This window comes from Pelophylax lessonae, assembly GCF_965119305.1.
Source record: "Pelophylax lessonae genome assembly, chromosome: 9".
In the NCBI taxonomy this organism is placed as follows: Eukaryota; Metazoa; Chordata; class Amphibia; order Anura; family Ranidae; genus Pelophylax; species Pelophylax lessonae.
In genome coordinates this window covers 209847474-209870533 of record NC_138776.1, presented here as the reverse complement: position 1 = coordinate 209870533, position 23060 = coordinate 209847474, and the positions used below count along the sequence as shown (strand labels likewise).

Below are 23060 nucleotides of genomic sequence, written 5' to 3'. Positions count from 1 at the left end.
AAATGATGACCCTCTTGAAAGCTCTATATATCTTCCAAACTCTCCTGATAAACATTCCAGGGGCATATTTTAAAACCCTTAGATCCTTAAAAAGAGATTTATATGGAAAAACAGAGGTCCTTGTGTCGCTTACAAGATACTGGGTAGAGCTGAATCAACTGGAGGGCTGTCTCTCCCAGATTTTTAGAAATATCACAAAGCAGCAGAGATGGGAAGAATATTGGATTGGGTACATGGTACTCCATATCAAAAATGGGTACAACTGGAAGAAATTATGAGTGAATCACCTTTGGGCCAGATTATATGGCTGCTAAGGCAATATAGAGGCTTGTTAACCACTTTAGAACCGCTCACAGTAATACTACTGCGGCAGAGTGGTTCGTTATCGTCCAGCGACGTAGTATTAACGTCGTTGGACACTCCCCCTTCTGGGCGGCGCTTGCGCGCCGCCGGAGGCTCGCTCCCGCTGTTTTCATTCACAGCGGGAGTCGGGCCAGGGGAGGAGCAGCGGCGATCGCCGCTGCTCTTACCCGATCGTCGGGGATCGAGTCTGGAGATCCGCCCGCTGTGTGTAAACACAGCGGGCGGATCTCCATAGTGACAGGGAGTGACAGATCGGACTGTTCAGCATAGCTGGACATCCGATCTGTCCATGACTCACACAGTCACCTCCCCCCCTACACGTCAGTAAGCACCAGGCATACATTAACCCCTCCCTCTCCAATAAAATTAACCCCCTTCCCTGCCAGTGTCATTTTTACAGTAACAGTGCATATATATAGCACTGATTACTGCAGTAATGTCACTGGTACCCCCAAAAGTGTCAAAAATGTCAGTCAAGGGTCCGATCTGTCCGCCACAATGTCGCAGTCCCGCAAAAAAATCGCAGATCGCCGCCATTACGCGTTAAAAAAAAACACCAAAAATGACAGAAATCTTTCCCTTTGTTAGTAAACGCAAAAACTTTTGCGCAAACCAATCAAAATACGCTTATTGCGATTTTTTTTTACCAAACATATGTAGCATAAAACAAATTGGCCAAAAATTTTTAAAAAAATTGGTTTTTACATCTTTTTTGGGGGGAATTTCATATAAAAAAATGTTAAAAATATTGTTATTTTTTCAAAATAAACGCTCTTTTTTTGTTTATAGCGCAAAAAGTAAAAATCGCACAGGTGATCAAATACCACCAAAAGAAAGCTCTGTTTGTGGGAAAAAAAGGACGTAAATTTCGTTTGGGTACGGCGTCGCACGACCGCGCAATTGTCAGTTGAAGTCGCACAGCGACGAATCGCAAAAAGTGGCCTGGACGGAAGACAGCAAAATCCTCCGGTGGTAAAGTGGTTAAAGGATTTGGCCTCTATTACAACAGAGACCCTAAAAATGTGGGACAAATTATATAAAAGCATGTTATGCCAATACAATAGTCCTTTAATTTCTCTATCAGGTACAAACTTTTTCCCGCCGGGGAAGGAGAATAAGTATTTGAAGTGGTAGTAAACTTTCCCCTACAACTTTATCACATTTAAATCAGCATAAAGAACACTAATGATTGCTGCATTTAGATGTCTCTTTAGTTGCTCAGTTGTCTTGTATTCTGTTCCGTTCTTGCTAATGACCTCATTGGTGCATGTGCAACTCTCCACTGATTCATTGCACAGTCTATCTGCTGTCAGTCCCCTGACAAGTATGCAGTTTATGGTAATTCCACTTCTTGCGGCACTGCCCTCAAAAACCACGAGACTACTATTTCACTCCCAAGTTTCTGCTACACCCCATGTGACTGTATGACATCACATGGGGTGTAAAACTTGGGCAGAGGATGGCATTCTATAGTGAGGATCAGTCGCAGCATCAATGGATGTTTTTAGAACTAGAACGAGGCTAAGAAAGGATTGCACATGCACAAGATTACAGCTAGGGCTACATGAAAGGGCGGAAGTAATCTGAAATGCAGACCTGGAAAACAATATCTAAGATGGTGCCTGCTTATCCCTGGAGGCACAGATTTTAAAGATGTCAAAAAAGTAAGTAACATGTGATTGGGGATGGATTATAAAGGATAATGTTTGTTAATAGTTAAATAGAATGGACAAGATGAAAAACAGAATCAGAGTTGGAGAGTTTACTTCCTCTTTAAAATGGACTTCTTCAGACTGCCTGAGACTTAAAGATGTTCTGAATGGGAACGCTCTTTATTCAATATCAGAGCTACGGGGTAGTTATGGACCCACACTGTGGGATGTTTGGAGATACAGACAACTCCAACACTTCGTGGAATCCCTACTAAAACCTCTTTGTTCTGTTTGTGAACTCAGCCCATGGGAGAGACTTGTGGACCAGGAGGGACTAATAGGCATGGGCTTTCCTTTTGAAAGGGGGTTGGTGCCTCAGGTCAAGGTGTGGGACTTTATGGGCTAATATATTCGTTCATAGGTGAGTATAATTTTCATAAAAATTTTTGAGATGTTTTGATAACATACAAAATATGATGAATATATTTTGAAAAAAATAAAACAAAGAATATAGTACATAAGGTGTATGGGTTATAGACCCATTAGTGGTAGTGAGAAGAGAAAACGTAGGGAAGGAGTGACATGGTGGTATGGTGACAATAAATATATCTCTATTTGTCCACGCTTCTTGTCTGGCGTTGGATCTATAGGGAGAGTATTCAGGTTTTCCTATGCGTTTCGGCAAGATGCCTTTATCAAGGATGTTATGTCAACCATATCTGTGGATATAGGAGATAATAGGATAAGTATATTTTATGTTAAACCAATTGAAACATTATTTCATATTGGTCACATAATAAAATACATACTTGTTAGTGGAAATATTTTGCTCCTGGGCCTTGCTTCTGGTCCTTATATTCCACATACGAATCAGGTGGACACTGCTGCTAGGGTATATAATATGTGGTATTTGTAAATGTTTTGAATAGTCTTGTGTTATACATGAAATTCATGCTTTGTAAGTACTTACTAGCCATGCAATGTTATTGGGCCAAAGAAGAAGAGGGACACCGTCCCAGGTCTGGTCCAATCTATGTTTAAATAGGAATATGTTTTAATGTTTTCAAGTGAGTACGTTTATTACATATTTCATTCCTTGTATCCTTGGTGTGAACTTACTTTTGGGTATGCAGTGTGTGATTCCAAAAGCATCCACTAGAGGGTGCTGGTTAAAGGCTGATCCCCTTCATTCTATCAATGGATAGAGAGGGAGAGCTTTATTAGGTTTTCCAGGTAGAAAAGTACCATCAATGCATATGATTAGCATTGTGGTTACTCACTGTTGTGCAGGTATCTAAAAGTGTCCAAGGTGTAGAGGTCCGTGGCAGCGGGTCCAGGCGTCCTCACAGTCCCTCAGCTTGAGGGAAGTGGCGCCCTGTTCAGATTCCCGGCCTTTTTATACCCCCTCTCGCGCATGCGCAGATGTGCGCAATGACGTTGCTTCCGTTTTTTTGTGAATGACGTGGCATGGGATTTCCCACATATACAGAATGTTGATATCTTCCCCCGACCATGGGTCCCCATGTCTCTTGGTGAGCTGGGAACATGACTTTAATCAATCCCTTTCAGAAGTGTTAAAATGTAAAGTGTGTACTCCACTTCAATGGATACGAGGATAAAAGAAATGCACTATAAATTGTTAACTAAGTGGTACTATGTTCCATCAAAATTGCATAAGATTAACTCGCATACATCACCCCTGTGTTAGAGGGAGTGTGGGGGTGATAGAGCACATGCCCATATATGACGCTACTGCCCTTCGATTCAGCAATATTGGGTAAAAGAACTGAACTTAATTAGGATGTTCAGCAAATTTGAAGTTAGGCAAGACCTATGGCAATGTGTGTAGGAAGGTTCATGCAAACCAAGGAAAAAAATACAGAGCATTTATTATTCCATTTTTGTTAAATGCAGCAAAAATATTGATAACAAAAAAATTGGAAATTAAACCAAATAATACATATGCAGAATGACTCTTGGTCAAAATTCCATGGAATCTGGAGATGTTGGCTAGATTTTAAAAATTCCACAGTTTATACAAGTTGGAAGGGTAAGGAGAATGTTCTTCAGGAGATGGTGGTGGGGGGGGGTGGAATTCTCATAATAAGGCTTACTGGACTCAGCTTTGTCTAGATAAATATTTTTTTGCTTTTCTCCTGCCCTCTTTCCCTTTCCTTCTCTTTCCCCCTCCCCCCCTTTTTTTTATTTTCTGTCTTCACAGTATTAGGAACAGAGACTTCACACATTGAGATAACACACTTCGATAAGAAAATATATAGGTGGGAGGGATCTGGGGGATGGACAAGATAACACAGCTCTCTAGTGTAGAATTAGGGTGGCAGCTATGGGTTATTATCCCTGGGTTTACCTCCAAATAATAAATTTTTTTCACAGGAATTAGAAACTAATTGTATCCTCTGAGATAGTACACTTCAAAGGGGTTCTCAACACATAGTAGGGAGGAATCATAGGGGATGGAATAGGCATCACTGTAATTTAGGGTGAAACAAGAGAGGCAACTATAGGTTGTCAATCCTGGGCCTTACAATCAATAATAAGTAGTTGGGTTTTTTTTTTTTTTTTTGCTTTTCCTCTACACAGAGAGAAGAAAGTGGAGGAAAGATAGGTAAACATAGTAAGTCAGGGCGGGAATGGGGTGTCAGCTATAGGCAGCCACTCCTGGGCCCACCCTTTATATAAAAATAAATGGATAACTCACATTATTTTATTTTATTTTTTGTTTTGTTTGTTTATAAATTCAAATTATTTTTTTCCCCACACAGTTTTTTACACATTTGGGGTGGACTTTGATTTTTTTTTCACCGGGGGGGAAGGGGGGAAACCCCCCGTTTGGAGGAGGAATAGATCGGTCAAGGTATCCATCCTTTAAAGCGGTTGCATCCTCGAGAAAAAAAAGCAAAAAAAAACCCTGCAGGACAAAGACATAATGAGCTAGTATGATTCGCATACTAGCTCATTATAAAATACTTACCTTAGAACGAAGCCCCGACACGGTCATCTGGAGAACGCTGAGGGCACCGTCATGTTCCCTCTGTGTCTCTTCCAGGTTCGGCGGCTTCGGCGCTGTGAGTGGCCTGCGTGCCGGAGTTTGACTTTCCGGCAAGGCCCGGCAAGGAGCTTTGAAGGTCCGCCGAACCTTCAGAGCGCATGCGCCGCTGACGTCAGCGGCTGCATGCAGGTTGAATATCTCCAAAACCGTGCAGGTTTAGGAGATATTAATTGTACCTACAGGTAAGCCTTATTATAGGCTTACCTGAAGGTAAAAGTCGAATAAAGGAGTATACTACCGCTTCAAAGATTAAGGTTTGTAGAAGGAAAGACGCAGGATTTATATGTACACTGTGGGGTACATGGTTGTTTTAGCTCCTTTTTTTTTCTCTTCCCCCATGTCCATTTCAGGAGAACTAAAAATGTTTTAAATGTTTTGTATTGGTTTTGTGTATGTGTTTTTTGTCGTTTGAAAAAAAAAATAAATAAAAAATAAGTGAAGAAGTGACTAGTCCAGATAGCAGAGGGAAGAGACAGAAATCACCCTTTGCTTTGGATTGATGCTAGTGCATTCTATAGAGGGATTTTCTCTGTTCATTTTTCTTTTTAGAGATTTACAACCACTTTCACACGTATAATAATAAAAGTAAAACAGAAAGACAAAAGTAAATTCAGAACAATGTAATTGTGTTCACTTTTCACAAGATGGTCACTAATGGTTTATGCCGTTTCATAGGCATTTGTTACCCCAACACTTCAAATTACTGATATATACCTGCTGTACCATGTACTTGTATGAGAAAGTATCCTGTTCTCTCTGTATTGCTTCCTTTGAGTGAAATCCCTGATGTCCCTGCCAGTCCTCTTCCTTTTCCTAAAAATTGACCACACTAAGCAGGAGAACACAATGTGGCCAGTTCTTTAACTATTCTGGGAACTTGGTTTATTCTCCAATGATCAGACTTGTCCTGAAATGCCCCCCGTGCACAGCTATTCACTAGGAAGCTCAGTGTGCTGCTGCCTCTTCTCCCCCAGCTCTTATGCAGCTGAGAACAGAGGGAATGTGATCATTTTAAATAAAAAAGGGAAAAAGGTATTTATAATGTTTTTTTTTTATCTATACAAAATGTTTTACCTTTCATTTCCATTTTAAACTGAATGGATTGTTTTACAAGGTGATCGTTTACAATCACTTTATTAGCAAAATATGCGCTTTATAAAAAAATATCAGGGCACTTTACATCAAAGTTTACCCACATATGTTTAAGACAACATCTCAAATTCAGTTTTGTTCTGCCCAGCATGCATTATTAATTGGATGTGTGGTTTTCGCAACTTCTGATTTTAATGCTGCAATTTGAATGCTTATTAATTTATGTGATGTTCTTCTTAGTAGCCAAAGCATATTTTAGCTGAACCACTGTCAACATATTTTATTAAGTACTATTAATTTATTTTTTTTAGTGTTGTAAAGTATAAAGTCGGAAGAAAATGCCACATCGTATAATGGAAGACACGACTTTTTCATGTGCTGCAGTTTTTTTTTTTTTTTTTTATCATACCAATATACTGTAAATATATAAGTCTAAAATAGAAATAACAGATATATATATATATTGCATATGACACTAAATACATATGTCTTTTACTTTATGGTTGTAACTGTATTGTGATTTCAGTTTTCCCTATTTGTTGCAGGTTGTGGACAACACAGCTTGGCGTTATGGATTTATTATTATGTACAAATAGAAGGTATATGATATATGATAGAACATTTTAATCACTGAAATTAATTCAGTTTAGGTTGATTAGTTTGCATTTATTGACAATGAAATGTATATTCATGGGACTCACAATCATTTATTTTCTTTGCTTTAGTTGTACAATATATTACTCCTTTATGCAGAGATTAACTACACTTTTTATACATAAAATTGCAAACCAGGGGAATGAACTGCTCAGCCTTCTTACAGTATGAGTTGAATATGTGCCATGGTACGTGTGAGTCCAAGAGCAGCTGCCAATAAAATTACCCTACATCCATGAGGCAGTACTAAGACTCGTGTGCCACTGAGCAAGTGTGTCTTATAGACAAGCTTGGCAGCTCACTAATCTGTAATTGTATTTTCAAGAAAACCTTCCTATCCTCATACAAAAATTGTATACATATAACTATATAGTTGGTTCATTTATAGTTTGCTCCATTTTCATTACAAATACTTTCATTTTACAGGTAATTCTTCAGAAGCCGTAGAGGAAACAGTGAATCAAAATATATTTTTTTTCTTAGGAAAAATAACTTTTTATCATAGTTGTTTTTTAATCACTTATGACCGATTAGATCTACAGCCTAACCTATAGACAGATGTCTGCCTGTCTTTGCATTGGATCCCAGGTCCACTGCTCTTCACCCATGGAGGGCCAGGTATTAGTACTAGAGACATTGCTGAGAATCGTCAGTGTTGTCGCCAATGGTTGGTCATAGTTACATAATTACATAGTTAGGGCTCTTTCACACGGACATTCCGTATGCCCGTATATCACCCCATCCGTTTGCGGGTGATATACGGACATAATGCTTGTCAATGGGATTGCGGATGTCAGCGGATGACCATCTGCTGACATCCGATTTGTGTCCTTTCAGTTCTGTTCCATTTTTTGGAACGGAACAGAACCCTATTTTTCCTCCGTTAAAAAAACGGAACTGATGCAAAATCGGATGTCAGCGGTGTCATCTGCTGACATCCGCAATCCCCATAGACTAACATTATGTCCGTATATCATCCGCAAACGGATGGGATGATATGCGGACATACGGACCGGATGACACAAGTGTCACCCGTGTCCGTAAAAAAAAAAAAAAAGTGCCGCGGCAGACAAAAAAAACGGAGCGGCCGCGTGAAAGAGTCAGGTTGAAAAAAAGACACAAGTCCATCTGGCTCAACCAATAAAAAAAACAAAAAACAGGTCCTACAAATCATGGAACAACGCAATGTACCGAATACACTGATGTGTTCTAATATCTGTCTCCCTCTGTTTTCTCTGACAGACAACGAAGACAGATGAAACAAATGTGCAGTATAATACCAAAGCGTAGAACATAAATTCAAAAGTTTGCGCAGCTCAGTGTACATTCAGCTGTAGATTTCAAACTGGCAGGTGGGTGTATTTTATTGTGGAAGAGATGTTGTAGGCCTCCTCTGCAATAAAGAGCTGCCTGATCACAGTTTTTTTAATTTAGACTTTAGTTACACTGTAAGGGCTGGCTCACAGTGGAACATGTGTGTTTTTGACAGCCAGTTAATTGCAATGGGCTGCCAATTGCACAGGAATGTGCACAAAGTAGGGCAGGCATGACCTCTAATAATTGCACCGCACCAAATTGCAAGGTACTGCTGTACCATATGGACTGGTTGCTGCAAACACTGCTAGATGCATTTGGGCTGCCATTAATAATTAATGATACCCACATGACTCTAGCAAGTTCAGTGTGTTGTGGGAAAATTACATTGAAATGTGTTTTCCTGGCATCGCGGAGAATCTTGAGTTAATAGGCCCTAAGTGCCGCTGTAATATTTGTGTGTTTGGTCTTTTTTATTGAAGTTTTCAAAAGTATATAACAAAAAGGCACAAAGCCCTGCCAGTGTAAAACAAGAATTTGATAAAAAAAAAAAAAAGAAAAAGGTAACAAGCACAATACAAGGCTCACAGAATTAAACAAATATTATGTCAGAATGAGTGCAGATACAAAATCTCAGCAAGCAACTGAGAGCCCAAACCAGCCCCTCCAATCCCCGCCACTGCCCAGCACTCCAGGGAGTGCTGGAGGGACAGAGCACAGAGCCAGTGACTAACATACAAAATCTCAGCAAGCCACTGAGCGCCCAAGCCAGCCCCATCCCATCCCTGCCACTGCCCAGCACTCCAATGAGTGCTGGAGGGACAGAGCACAGAGCCAGTGACTAACATACAAAATCTCAGCAAGCCAATGAGAGCCCAAGCCAGCCCCTCCCATCCCCACCACTGCCCAGGATTACAGTGAGTGCTGGAGGGACAGAGCCAGTGACTAACATACAAAATCTCAGCAAGCCAATGAGAGCCCAAGCCAGCCCCTCCCATCCCCACCACTGCCCAGGATTACAGTGAGTGCTGGAGGGACAGAGCCAGTGACTAACATACAAAATCTCAGCAAGCCAATGAGAGCCCAAGCCAGCCCCTCCCATCCCCACCACTGCCCAGGACTCCAGTAAGTGCTGAAGGGACAGAGCACAGAGCCAGTAACTAACAATCACCAGCTCACTGCAGGCTGAGGACTGAGAGCTCAGCAATCAGTGGTGTTTGATTACTTAGTTCTCAGTCTTAGAGGTGGTGGGGGACAGCCTGCAGCTAGGATCAGTGCTGTAGCCATCTAAGTGAATATTACTTATTTATTTTTAAATTTTCCATACTTCTCTTTAAAGTATATCTTATAAGGTATATTTATGAAAACCTAGCAAATACAGACACATTCACCAGCCTGTCTATGGCACAGATCCCTGCATTTAATAGATAGCTAACATGATCTTGGCAATTATTTAAGCCAATGAATGGCAGTTAATGTTTGGAAAAAATGAACTCTTTTACAGAAACGAATGTGGGATCAGCAAATATACTGCTGGTAGCCTGCATGGTGCCGAACACGAAATTTGGCACCCAGATGGTTATTTTTTTCTACAATTAGAAAGTGTTTACCTAGAATATATGGCGTCTACTTGCAATCCTACAACCAAGAACACCAAACAGGAAAGATGGTATCCATATGGGGGGGGGGGGAGGCAGGATGCATTTGTCTCCTGACCATGCTGAGACTCTATAAGGCTATTTGCCCTTCAGAAGTGGTGAGGTTCTCTGAAAAAGAGATAACCCCCAAAAGTACAATTGTCTGATGCTTGTTCAGATGCCAGGAGAAGTGACCTTATTGGATTATTATGTCCAACCCACTTGCCCTATAAGGAAACGGAAGGACATGCTTTTCGAATTTGAATTAAAAACAAGTAATTTAAAACATCTCTCCTCAAATGCTCAACTTATGTAAATTACTAAAATGCCATGATTCCCCATGCGAACCTGGTGAATATGCCAAAGCAAAATATGGCCAGCTAATCCAGCCATGAAAATTTTCAGTAAAAAAAATAAATGCTGACAAAATGTAGTGGATAGATACTGACAGAGTAAGCAGCAATTGTGCTTGGCAAATACGGTAACTGCTATCCTGAGGAATGTGTGGAAAATCTGCTGATACTTATCCATTCATCCCACATTTACGCTGGTTTTGGTTACAGAGTTATGTGTTTTGCCTATGTTTAGTCCAATCTCAGATTTTTGATGCAGAGCTGGGAGGGAATACCCAGCATGCTCCTCTGTTGCACTTTAACCACTTGCCGACTGCCGCACGACTATTTACTGCAGCAGTCTGGCTCTCCTGGGCAAACCGACGTAGGGCTACGTCGCTCGCCCAGGGGCCTCTAGGGGGCGAGCGTGTGCTGCCAGAGGCGCGCTCCCGCCCCCGCTCAATCCCGCACATCCCTGCGCGAGTGACCGGCGGCTCTGATTTCCGCCGGTCACTCGCGATCTCCCGCTGGAGAGGGAGAAAGGCAGGTGGCTGATGTAAACAAAGCCGCCTGTCATTCTCCCTTATGTAAGAACAGAGATCATACGATCCTGCTATGTAGGATCGCATGTCTCTGTTGTTACATCACAAGCCACACCCCTTTACAGTTAGAACCACGCCCCTAGGGACACACTTAACCCCTTGATCACTAATAAAGTTATCCCCTTCCCTGCCAGTGTCATTTTTATAGTAACAGTGCATATGTATAGCACTGATTACTGTAGTAATGTCACTGGTACCCCCAAAAGTGTCAAAAATGTTAGTCAGGGGTCCGATCTGTCCTCCGCAATGTCGCAGATCGCCACCATTACTAGTTAAAAAAAAAAACAATAAAAATTACATAAAAATCTGTCCCTTAGTTAGTAAACGCAATAACTTTTGCGCAAACCAATCAAAATATGCTTATTTCGATTTGTTTTACCAAAAATATGTAGCAGAAAACAAATTGGCCTAAAATGTTAAAAAATTTTGATTTTTACATTTTTTTGGGGGGGAATTTCATATGAAAAAATTTAAAAAATATTGTTATTTTTTCAAAATTTACGCTCTTTTTTTGTTTATAGCACAACAAATAAAAATCGCACAGGTGATCAAATACTACCAAAAGAAAGCTCTGTTTGTGAGAAAAAAAGGACATCAATTTAATTTGGGTACAGTGTCACACGACCGCGCAATTGTCCGTTAAAGTCAAGCAGTGCCGAATCACAAAATAGGCCCTGTTCTTTGAGCAGGAAAATCCTCCAGGGCTTAAGTGGTTAATTTATGCCCATGATAATCAATTTCTGACCACACATACACTTTAGAATCATATCTTTCTGGAATACGGATTTATGTTACAAATTCACTAGATGGCGACATTCCTTGTCCTATGTTTCCAACCTCTACCTCACCAAACTGGTTGTAATTCAAAATGAAGTTTAAGTTCCCTACAGAGGCCTTCAAATACTTTGGCTGGAAGTCAATAACTCCCAAGAAGAGTTTTGTAGTATCCAGGTCACTAAATGCATTATAAAACTCATAAACAAACAACTACTGGAAGAAGAAACAGTGTAACAGGACCCTGGAATCAGTACCCACAAGTGCTAGAATCTGTCAACTTAGACGCTCATGCTTTTCGGATTAGAGTTTGAAAGACAATGAAAAATCTATTGCTACACAAATAACTGAGCATGTTTTTTTTATTTTTTTTTTTATTATGATTATGTTTGAGTGAGAAGAAAAATTAATTGTACACTGGATTATAATGTATGTTATCTTGCTCACCAGCCAGAAGGAAAAATAGTATATACTGTAAATGCAGTGTTAAATTCCCTATGGGAGCTTTGTTAACAGAGACTCCACTGATAATATGAAAAAAAAAAGAAGAATGTACTCATGTTTATCGGTAATCAAGGTGTTTTCTGGATCTGTACACCTTTGTGGGGTTCTGGTAACGTTAATGCAAACACAATTATTGGTCATTATCAACTATTCAGTCAGAAATTGGCATCCAATAATGATCTATACACTTAAGGATAGACTTGATTTAAAAAGTCAAAGTATTGTACAGAAGGCAAATGCACTGTGGATTAAAATTACTATTCTAGAAAAATGTAAAAGGCTGACTGGCCTGTGTAATTGTATTTTTACTTTGGTATTTATATTGTAGCTGTAACTAAATGCAACAACCAATAAATGCAATTTTGCTTGGCTCAACAGGATACAGCCAATAATAATAGTATTTAGTAACTCCAATGGATAACGCATCCTGCATACTTGAAACCCAATAGCATACTGGATGTAGCACCCTCCTAGGTAGGTGCTAGGAAAAAGATAGTTTGCTCTGCCTGCTTCTCGGGGGAGCCTGATCTTTGGTTATGCCTGTTACATGTGTCCAGTGAGTGATTCATCTGGGCTGAGGGAGTGTCTCCACTGTATCTAATAGGAGAGCCTCTTGGGCAGTGGAGGAAACCCAGCCATTGACACACAGGCTTTTGTGGCTGTCCCAGAGGGTTGGCACAAGAGTGGTGCATCATGGGGTAGGTCATAAAAGCCAGGGGCACATGTGACAGGGTGTCTTTGAGTGGGAAGCCAGGTCCCAGAAGGAGGGTGATGGCTGTATCTCCTCCTGTCTACAAGGAAGGTGGTCACAGGCAGTTGGCCTGGTGAGCAAGAGTGTGGTGCTGAGCCAGGAGGTTCAGGAGGCTGACAAGTGAAGCTGGGAGCAGAGCAACCTGAGGAAAAACAGTGTCCGTGAGTACCAGGGAGCTTGCCAGGGGTCTGCCCAGGAAGGGAACCGCTCCAGTTAGGTGTAAATGGACAGGAGCTAGCACACACAACCAGTGAGAAAGAGGGTGCCAAGTTAGACCCTGAAGAGTAACTTAGAAAGAGTCCACGTTCTTCATCTTCAGGTTCTTCATCTTCAAAGTGAAGCAGCAGCCTTGCCGCATTCTGCAGTCAGTTGTTCTCAGGAATTGTGCATAGTTCAAGTTGGAGTATCCCACTCATCCCTTCTCCCATCCAAGTTCTAAAATAAAACTCAAAACCAAATCCCCTGGACTGTTCATTGTCTGAGCCAAGTGTTAAAGTGATAGGTTTCTATAGACTGTTGCTACGGGTAACCCAGGGGAATCCAATCTAGGCAGCTCTCTAGGGGGTAGTGCTACATGTATATCAAAACAATGACATCCTATATAAAGTTTAATGCGCAAACATCACCTGGACTTATCCAGATGTGGTTTGAGTCCAGAAACATAACTTGTGTAGAAAATGGGATACACACCGTTTTGCTAGGAGCTACATAGTATGAATAAACCCTACATACAGGCATGAGATGCAAAAATAGGGCTGTTGTTGGTTGATTTTACCACCAGGGCAGGGGCAAGGGGTGGGCAGAAGGGATGGCTGCCCTGGGCGCAATGGTTTATTGCAGGGATAGGGGTGCCCTGACCCTAAGGGAAAAGGGGGGACACAGTTTGGCATCTTCGCCCTAGGCACTGAATGACCTTGTCCTAGTACTGCTTACCGCTAATGACGATTTAGCAACCAGAGTCTTTCATTGCAATGAGCATCCAAAATGGTCCGAACAGATAATGCTAGAAGCAGATAGACTTGCCATAAAAACATCCAGGCTACAGTCAAGTAAGTCAAGTAATTCAACAAATGGGTGTCATGTTGACATCTTTCGTTCTAGGGCTTTATTGGAATGAACCTTCAATGGATCTGAACTTCGACTAGTGAATGCATAGAGTGTATCACGTGGAAAGTTAATATAATCCCCTAGTTGACTCCATTCAGCTACAATGACATAATACCTGGTAACAAGATCACAAATGCTTGGGATTTTCAAAAAGCTACTTATATATTTTTGAGAGGGGGTCTTTCTATGTTAAATGTTTGGTTTGCAAATATACAATAGAGCTAACAAAAGCTTCTTAATAGACACTTGAGCTGTAGGCCTATACAGTATATAGCTATATGTAGAAGGGACTTTCTACATACTGGAAATGTTTTATTTAGAAATAAACATTGCTTTGATTGACATAACAAGTTCACGTACATGCAACTTAATGTACAAGCTCCTTTAACATTATATGTAACATTGACTGTTGGAGACAATACTTTGAAATGGGCTCCATAGGCTTTAAAGAATCTCTAAAGACTTAAAGTGGTTGTAAACCTCTGGCATGAAATATGAACAAAGCACATGCCTCTATAGTGTGTACTTTCAATAAAGAGCACTAAGTGTCTGCTGACTTGTTCCTTTGATGCATGAGGCATTTCTGGCAGGTTTTTCTGACACCAAGAGATGCAAAGGGTGACAGGGGAGGGAGCTCCAGCACACAGCCTGTCATTGACAGGCTCAGCTCTGCTCCTGTGTGTATATAAGAGGGGGTGTGTCCAATCTTTCCAACCAGCTCTCATTGAACTCTGCAGAGTGTAAGTCCAGCACACCTCCCCATGCTTTCTGAGAACTCAGAAAAGCTGTATAAAGTCTAGATTTTAAATGGTTGTAGAAGACAGATAAATACAGATAAACAGGTACAACGTATGCAGGAGGATTTGTTTCATCCCTGTGTATAACCTGATGCTAGTTACCTCACTAGGTATGTGTAAGGAGGGTTTACAATAACTGCATAATACAGAAGATAGATAGATAAGATAAGATAAGATAAGATAAGATAAGATAAGATAAGATAAGATACAATAGATATTGTGAATAAATTCCAAAAAAAAATTGCAAATAAAACTCGGACAGACATCTCATACTGTCACACAACACTCTCAAGTCCCTCTATCATATAAAAAAAAAATAATAATAATAATTAATGTAAAAAACTGGCAGTTGGAGCCAAGCATAATGTCAAAGTACACAGTGGTTACTACACAAGACAGGATGATGATATAATTGACTCTATTGACAATAGTGTATGAAAACTATGGGGATTATTTACTAAAACTAGAGAGTGCAAAATCTGTTGCAGCTCTGCATGGAAACCAATCAGTTTACAGGTTTTATTGCCAAAGCTTAATTTAACAAGCTTAAGTTAGAAGCGGATTGGCTACCAAGCTGAAGTTAGAAGCGGATTGGCTACCGTGCATGGCTGCACCAGATTCTGAGTGCACCAATTTTAGTAAATCTCCCCCACAGTTTGCTATCATTAGACCTATTGTTCAAAGGTTATGGGAGTTTTCTTTCTGGTTACCATTGGCTACAGCACTTTACGTCCCTCTTTGCAGTCATTTTAAAGTCCACAAAACTTTAGCATGTGAGAATCTATCGATCAGAGGGAAAATGAAAGCTGTCATCCAGTGGTGCATAAAAAAAGAAAGTACCCCATCTTTATTATCTTAGTACTTCTTCATATAGCCATCACTTTTTTTAACTTCTAATTGATCTGGAAATGATGCATGCTAGTTATTGTAGCAGCAGCATTTTCTGATGAGGAGAAAGGCCGGAAACAGCAAATTACATCAGGTAGACTTCAGCAAAGAATGAACAGAAATATGGAAAGTAAAAAAAAAAAGAAAAATCCTGGAAGTTTTAGCAGTGTGAGGGAAACCTTTTAGAAAAAAATGATTTATTGTACCATTAGATAGGCTTTAAACATGCATATTGGATGATGCGGGGAGTGATACGTGGTGACTAGTAAAAACCATCCCATTAAGTGATCCCAATGGAATACCATCTGTAGAGGAGAGATCTTTATCCCTTAGGGCAGTGGTCCTCAACTCCGGTCCTCAGGGCCCACTAACAGGCCAGATTTTAAGTATTACCTTGGGGAGATGCAGACTAGAGTACTGCAATCACTGAGCAGCAACTTACAGTATATCACCTGGGATGTATTTCAGTTATCTTGCAAACCTGGCCTGTCAGTGAGCCCTGAGGACCAGGGTTGAGGACCACTGCCTTAGGGGAACTGCTTACTTAAGGTCAGTACACACGATAAGAAAATCTGTAGGGAAAATTCGTCCGACGACCGATCTGCCGATTTTCGGATTGTTAGTATGGTGTTTTCGACAGCCAACTCCGACTTTACGGCTGACAAAATCCTGATGTGCAGGCTATATTATTTTTGTCGTCTGTAATACAACGTCTGATTTTCGTCTCAATAGTACAGATTTCGACGGAAAAAAATCTTAAGAGCAAGACTAGGCATGCTCAGAGAGGAAAGAACACATACAGATCAATCCAACACATGACATCAATCCTGAAGTAGAATTCTGTCTTACGGGAAAATTCGTATGAAAATAACCTCTTCACTTTCCACATCAGACTAGCATGCCACAAAAAACAGATGACAGATCATTCGATAATCTGATTGTGTGTACGGGGCTTATCTTGTGGTAATAAACAGGTCCAAGCATAAGGTGAGAGGCCATCGTTTGGTGGTGGTGGTGGAAGCACAAGCACTTTCATCACCTTTTCCAGCATATTTTGCACATAGTGGAGGAAGCTACTTAATGGACTGATGATCTTGAAACATTCCACTGCACTATTATGAGAATTATTATTCACTATATGAATTATTTTGCACATTGTCACTTTTGATCATTTGTAGGCACCTTGTTTTGCTTATTTGTAAAGAATATTCCCATTGCACTTTATGAGACTATTTTGCACATGTGATTTATTTGCACATTGTCACTTCGATTATTTAAAGGCACCTTAATTTGCTTATTTGCACAGTGATCTTGCACATATTAGCGCTGTACCTTTGTTATATTTAGGCTTTTAAACATGTTTGTCACATTCCTCTAATGTCTCCCGTTTTGAACTCTGTTGCTTTTGGCCAGTGCTACTTTTTTTTATTAGCCCACAGAGGTCTGTGGTAGAATTTCTAAAACTTGGGAAGATGAGGTATGGGCCATTGTGGTCATGTATACTGGGGCTTTTAAGAAAGTGTAAATTATTTTTTTTGTTCTGATCCTCCTGAATGAAGGTTATGGAGTTGTCCTTTGAACAAGCTCCCTGAAGCTTGTGAAACAGTATGAGCTTGCAGTGATTAGCAGTGTGACTTTTCATTACTGCTGTTCTCCTGGATTCAGGATTTAAATAGTAAAATACATTCCAAACATATCAGTGAGATACCCATATACAGAAAAATGTCCAGTCTCACTGAAGGCTTGCAACCCCTTTAGGCTCCATGTACACGGGACGTTGTTAAAAGTCCCTTTGAATGCTGGAATTTTTAGGACGTTTGAAACGTCCGTTCGGTCGCGTTTGTACCCGCGTTTAGCGTTTGCGTTTAGAAGCGTTCCTAGAGGTCAAAAAAATTATTCCCCTTTAAAATGGAAAAACGCGAACGCTAAACGCGGGTCATCGCGTTTGGACGCGTTCAGACACGTTTGTGCGTTTGAAACGCCGGGAAACACACGTTCGAACGCAAATAATTGCGTTCTAAAAACAGTCCCTGAACGCAACTGCCTGCAAATGACTGTAAACGACCTGGTGTACATGGACAGATAAGATAAAATGTAGATGGGTTCAGGGGCTTCTGAAAAAAACGCCCAACTGCTCCTAAACGGCCATTTCCAGCGTCCCGTGTACATGGAGCCTTACTCTTCCAACAATGGGTGCAAGATTCCAGAGGTCACTGGCCACTCCATGAAGTCCACTTCCAAGCACAAAAGAAAGGAAGCTGCTCTCTATTATTATATTATTACAGGCACTTACTGTATATAGTGCTGTCAATTTATGCAGCACTTTACATACAGTATACAGCTGCAAGAAAAAGTATGTGAACCCTTTGGAATGATATGGATTTCTGCACAAATTGGTCATAATTGTGATCTGATCATCATCTAAGTCACAACAATAGACAATCACAGTCTGCTTAAACTAATAACACACAAAAAATGAAATGTTGCCATGTTTTTATTGAACACACCATGTAAACATTCACAGTGCAGGTGGAAAAAGTATGTGAACCCTTTGGAATCTAATGGATTTCTGCACAAATTGGTCATAATTGTGATCTGATCATCATCTAAGTCACAGCAATAGACAATTACAGTCTGCCTAAACTAATAACACACAAAGAATGAAATGTTGCCATGTTTTTATTGAACACACCATGTAAACATTCACAATTCAGTGTGCAGAAATCCATATCATTCCAAAGGGTTCACATATTTTTTCTTGCAGCTGTATATTGTATATTCAGATCAGTTCCTACCTTCAAGAAGCTTACAAATTAAAGTCCCTAAGGGTCCTTTTACACATATTTTCCTCCGCTCAGGCACTTTTTTTTCTTTACATTGACACGGATGAAACTCTGGAGTGTCCGTTCCGTATGTCCGTTTATCATCCCATCTGTTTGTGGATGATAATCGGAGATAATGTATGTCAATGGTATTGCGGATGTCAGCGGATGACACCGTTGGCATCCGTTTTTGCATCCGTTACGTTTTTTTAAACGGAAGAAAAATATGGTTCTCTTCTATTCCAAAAAATGGAACTGATCGGAAAGGACGCAAATCGGATGTTAGTGGATGGTCATCCGCTGACATCTGCAATCCCATTGACATGTTATGTCCGTTTTTCATCCGCAATCGGAGGGGATGAAAAACTGACATATGGACCGCCCGTGTGAAAGGACCCTTACTCACATTCATAAATACACGCACACACACACACACACACACACAGGAGCCAATTAGTCTACCAGCATGTCTTTGAAGCATGGGAGGAATTTGGAGTACATGGATGAAATCCACACAGGCACATAGAGAACATGTGCCTGGCTGCCTTGTAATCCACACAGGCACATAGAGAACATAGTGAATACCTGGCTGCCTTGTAATCTTATGGACGAGTTGCAGCTCATTGGCTCCATATATTGCGGGGATGACAGGCTCCTAAACAAGCCGCTGAGGAAGTCCCTTCCCTTATGGGACGTCACGCGTGCGGAAGGGAGGAGCCGTGAAATCACCCGCTGTCTCACAGAGCCGCTCGAGGAAGTGTATGACTGTTACATTCAGCAAGAGAGGATGTGATGTGCCTGCTGTATGCTGTTATTAAGTAAGAGGCTTTCTTATGTTTTAATTAATAAATGTGTTAGACATACTTCACTATGTGCGATCCCTTGCCTTTCTTTGAGTCACACCACTAAGAGAGCAAGCTTTTGGATTGTCTAATCGGTATCCCCTGGAGGTATTTGGAGCAACTGGGATCATCCCATCCATCCATTCTGCCAAAGGTGTTATCGTCAGGGGGGGAACCTCTGGGTGAGTCTAGGATGGAAAAGGACTTGGGGGTACTGGTAGACAACAGGCTTGGCAGTGGCATGCAATGCCAAGCCGCCGCAAGCAAAGCCAACAGAATACTGGGTTGTATAAAAAAGGGGATTCACTCCAGAAATAAAGAGATTATTCTCCCACTCTACAAGACTCTGGTCCGGCCACATCTGGAGTATGCTGTCCAGTTCTGGGCACCGGTCCTCAGGAAGGATGTGCTGGAACTGGAGAAAGTCCAGAGAAGGGCAACAAAAATAATTAGGGGAATGGAGGACATCAGCTATGAGGAAAGACTACAAGCACTGAACCTATTCTCTCTGGAGAAGAGACGATTGAGGGGGGATATGATATCAATGTACAAATACTGTACTGGTGACCCGAGCATAAGGAACAAACTATTCAGAGAAAGGAGATACAATAAGACACGTGGCCACTCACTAAAACTTGAGGAAAGGCGGTTTAACCTTAAAGTGCGTAAGGGGTTCTTCACTGTAAGAGTGGTAAGGATGTGGAATTCTCTTCCACAAGCAGTCGTATCAGCAGGGAGCATTGATAGTTTCAAAAAACTATTAGATGGGCACCTTAGAGACCACAACATACAGGGGTATACAATGTACGGTTAAAAGCAAACACACACACACATCATAGGTTGAACTGGATGGACTGATGTCTTTTTTCAACCTCACTAACTATGTAACTATGTAACTATGTCAGTGTTCAGTTGCAAGTGGAATCTGTCCTGGTGTTTTTGACCCTTTGTGGTTAGTGCTTTGAGGTGAAAGGCCATTCTATCTGGTGGTGGATTTGTAGTTTCAAGACCACAGCATTGGCTCTGAGTGCATCTTTATCCACACGGGGCCCTTCCTCCTTTGCATGGACTATATTTCCTATTCAATTGATTCATTTTAGTTTTAGCGCTGCACTAATTTCCTATCATTGCTTTTTTGGTTATTTAGATTAACTTTGAGTGTCAGCTGCTTTTGTCTTTAGTGGAGGTGTATGCGCTGATATATTTTCACTTTTGTACATAGAGAACATGCAAACTCCAGGCAGGTAGTGACATAGTTGGGATTCAAACCAATGACCTTTGGGGCTTGGCATCCGCTAAAAAAAAAAACATTATATTTATTCAAGTATTCAAGCCCATCCACCTGTCCCATACGCACTTATGCGTTTCATTCCATCCAGAGCTACAAATAGGGTCCAGATGGAGTGGAACTAGTTAATGGATTTTGGGACAGATTGATCAGTTTGTACATGAAATACTTCAATAAACATCAGTGGGATAGTTGTCTTCTGAAGAAGTTCCACTGTCTATGTGCGTATGTATGTAACCATTGTAGAAAAATTGCACTGTGCAGGTCCTAACGTAGCTTACACTATGCATCCTGCCGAATGTTTCATAAAATGTTGATATCTATATTTTTTTCCTAAATTTGATCTATGTATTCAGCTAAATTTACCAATAATAGGCCCTGGCCAGATATAAATTAAATGGAGTGCTTAGTTTGCAGTGCTTAGTTATAAATTCATGTTTCAGATCTAATAGATCAAAACCAAAAATATGTGATTTGTGATCATCCTGATATAATTATCTGTTCTGATCACAGTTAAACAACTAAGAGACAGGTTTCTTTTTATTGCATGAAAGACCAGAGGCATGGGTGCAGCAGCCAAACTTCTATTTATTTATTTGAGACTAGGATGAAACAGGTATAGTCCTCTGATTCTCTAAAGGACACAGCATATTCTGGTGACATAGTAGAAGTGAGAACATGTGGATATTTCTGTATGAATCAGCAGAGACATATCAATCTGTTCAAACGTGTTTCTTTATTTGAGGTGAACAGACGCTGGGGGTCATGTAACCAGCATGTGTTCACCTCAAATAAAAAAAGCTGCCTTATCTGAACAGATTGGTATACCTCCCCTGATGATCACTAAATACATTGCCTGCTGAAAATGAAAGCACTGATACATAATCAAGAATCATGTGAACCTTGATATATGAAGATACATTTTAACTTCCTGTTTTCTTCTCAAAGCAGAGTCGGTACATCATTATTGGACACTAAGCTAAAATTACATCACATTTTTTTTTTTACTCCTGTACCTCTTTTATGGCAACATGTTTTCCACAAAGAAATTTTATTTTATTTTTTATTTTTTCCATAAAGGACATTTTAAATAATTCATTGGTCATAGAAATAAAGCTAACATCTTCTACTTTTCCCTTCTCTCCCGTCTGCTTCCTTTCTTTTACTTCTCCACTCCCTCTTTGTTTTCTCCGACATTGACTGTTCTCTGCTAAGTATATTACTCTTGTTATATGCTACTTATGGTTGGCGTTTGAATTTTTATACAATGTCTTCCATGCTTTGTGATGCTACTATATCATTCCATTGTTTGTTGGAATTCGTGGTGTCAGATTGTGTTGTTTTTGTTTTGTCTTTGTTTCTTGAAAACATTTTTAATAAAGAGAAATTAAACAAAAAAAAAAGATAACATTATATTGAGGCCCCGTTCACATTGCCGTGATCCGACTTGGGGGGGGCAACCTCCGAGGTCACGGTGCGAGCAGCGCGCCGCGACCTCGGAGTGGCCGCCACGGACTTCATAACGTTGAAGTCTATGGCGGTCGCCTCTGGGTCGCCCCAAAGAAGCTCCGGACCCTTTTTCTAAGTCGGAGCGACTTGTGTCGCTCCTATTAGAATGGGTCCGCAGCTTCCCTATGGAAGGCGACCTACGGCGACCTGTGAGGCGACCAGGTCGCCTCACAGGTCGCCTTAGTGTGAACGGGGACTAAGTACAGTACCAATAATCTGCAATTGTATCTATAGCCAATTTGTTTTTATAGTGTGGTGAGAAGTTAGACCTTATGCAGGTTTTTTATTACTGTCTGTGTATCTGCTAGGGAGATATACCCTCTGGTTTATTTTCTTGGTGTCAGAGCTTGAAAGTCAAAGAAAATCCAAGCTTTTGAGTTGTCACCAGAACATTAATTGAGAAGACTTCCATTGAAGACATTTGTTCTTGTAAGGACTATAAAAGAAGAGATTTAACTCCCTTGGGAGACTTCCTCCCTCTCTACTCCTTCTGAAGAGGTTTCCTCTTTCTGGTGTGTCAGTCAGACAGGAGTTGAAGTTACATTTCTTCAAAAGATGGCAAAAAAAACAAAACAAAAACATGAACAGAGGTTTTAACCATTCCCTGCTCTTTCCAAAATATTAATAATAAAAAGAAGGTTTGTTCTTTTACTTTACTTTACAAGATTGATGGCATTTGTTTATATCTTCATTATATGTAAAGAACTTTATCAAAATGTTGCACCTACTTGGGTCTGATAGCACTGAATCCGTTTTCGGCAGGAACTGGTCACAACGCACACCTTGGTAGCCCTCCTTGCATCTGCAAAAAAATACATATATTTATTATTACAGGTCAATTTCCCTCTGTATGCAGTCTAACATAAACTTTGAGTAAGCAATTTTTGTTGTGTTCTTACTTTAGAATATACACATATTAAAATGATCTATCTTGCGTATTAAATTAAAATATCATATTAATATGATCTATCTATACAGCAATGAAAGGAAAAGCATTCTTTTTTCAAAGACCATTTTACTAATACTCTCTTGTGTTCATTTACATTCATTCACCCTAAAGAT

At 40.4% G+C, this 23060-nt stretch overlaps 1 protein-coding gene across 2 annotated transcripts in view; it reads right to left on the bottom strand.

Moving 5' to 3' along the window:
• Nucleotides 1-23060, bottom strand: part of NRG3 (neuregulin 3) — a 1290624-nt gene that overhangs the window by 367125 nt on the left and 900439 nt on the right. For both annotated transcript variants that reach the window (XM_082267408.1, XM_082267407.1), the window contains exon 3: nucleotides 22727-22800. In XM_082267408.1, coding sequence (XP_082123534.1) covers nucleotides 22727-22800 — 74 coding nt within the window. The remainder of the gene's footprint in view (nucleotides 1-22726; nucleotides 22801-23060) is intronic.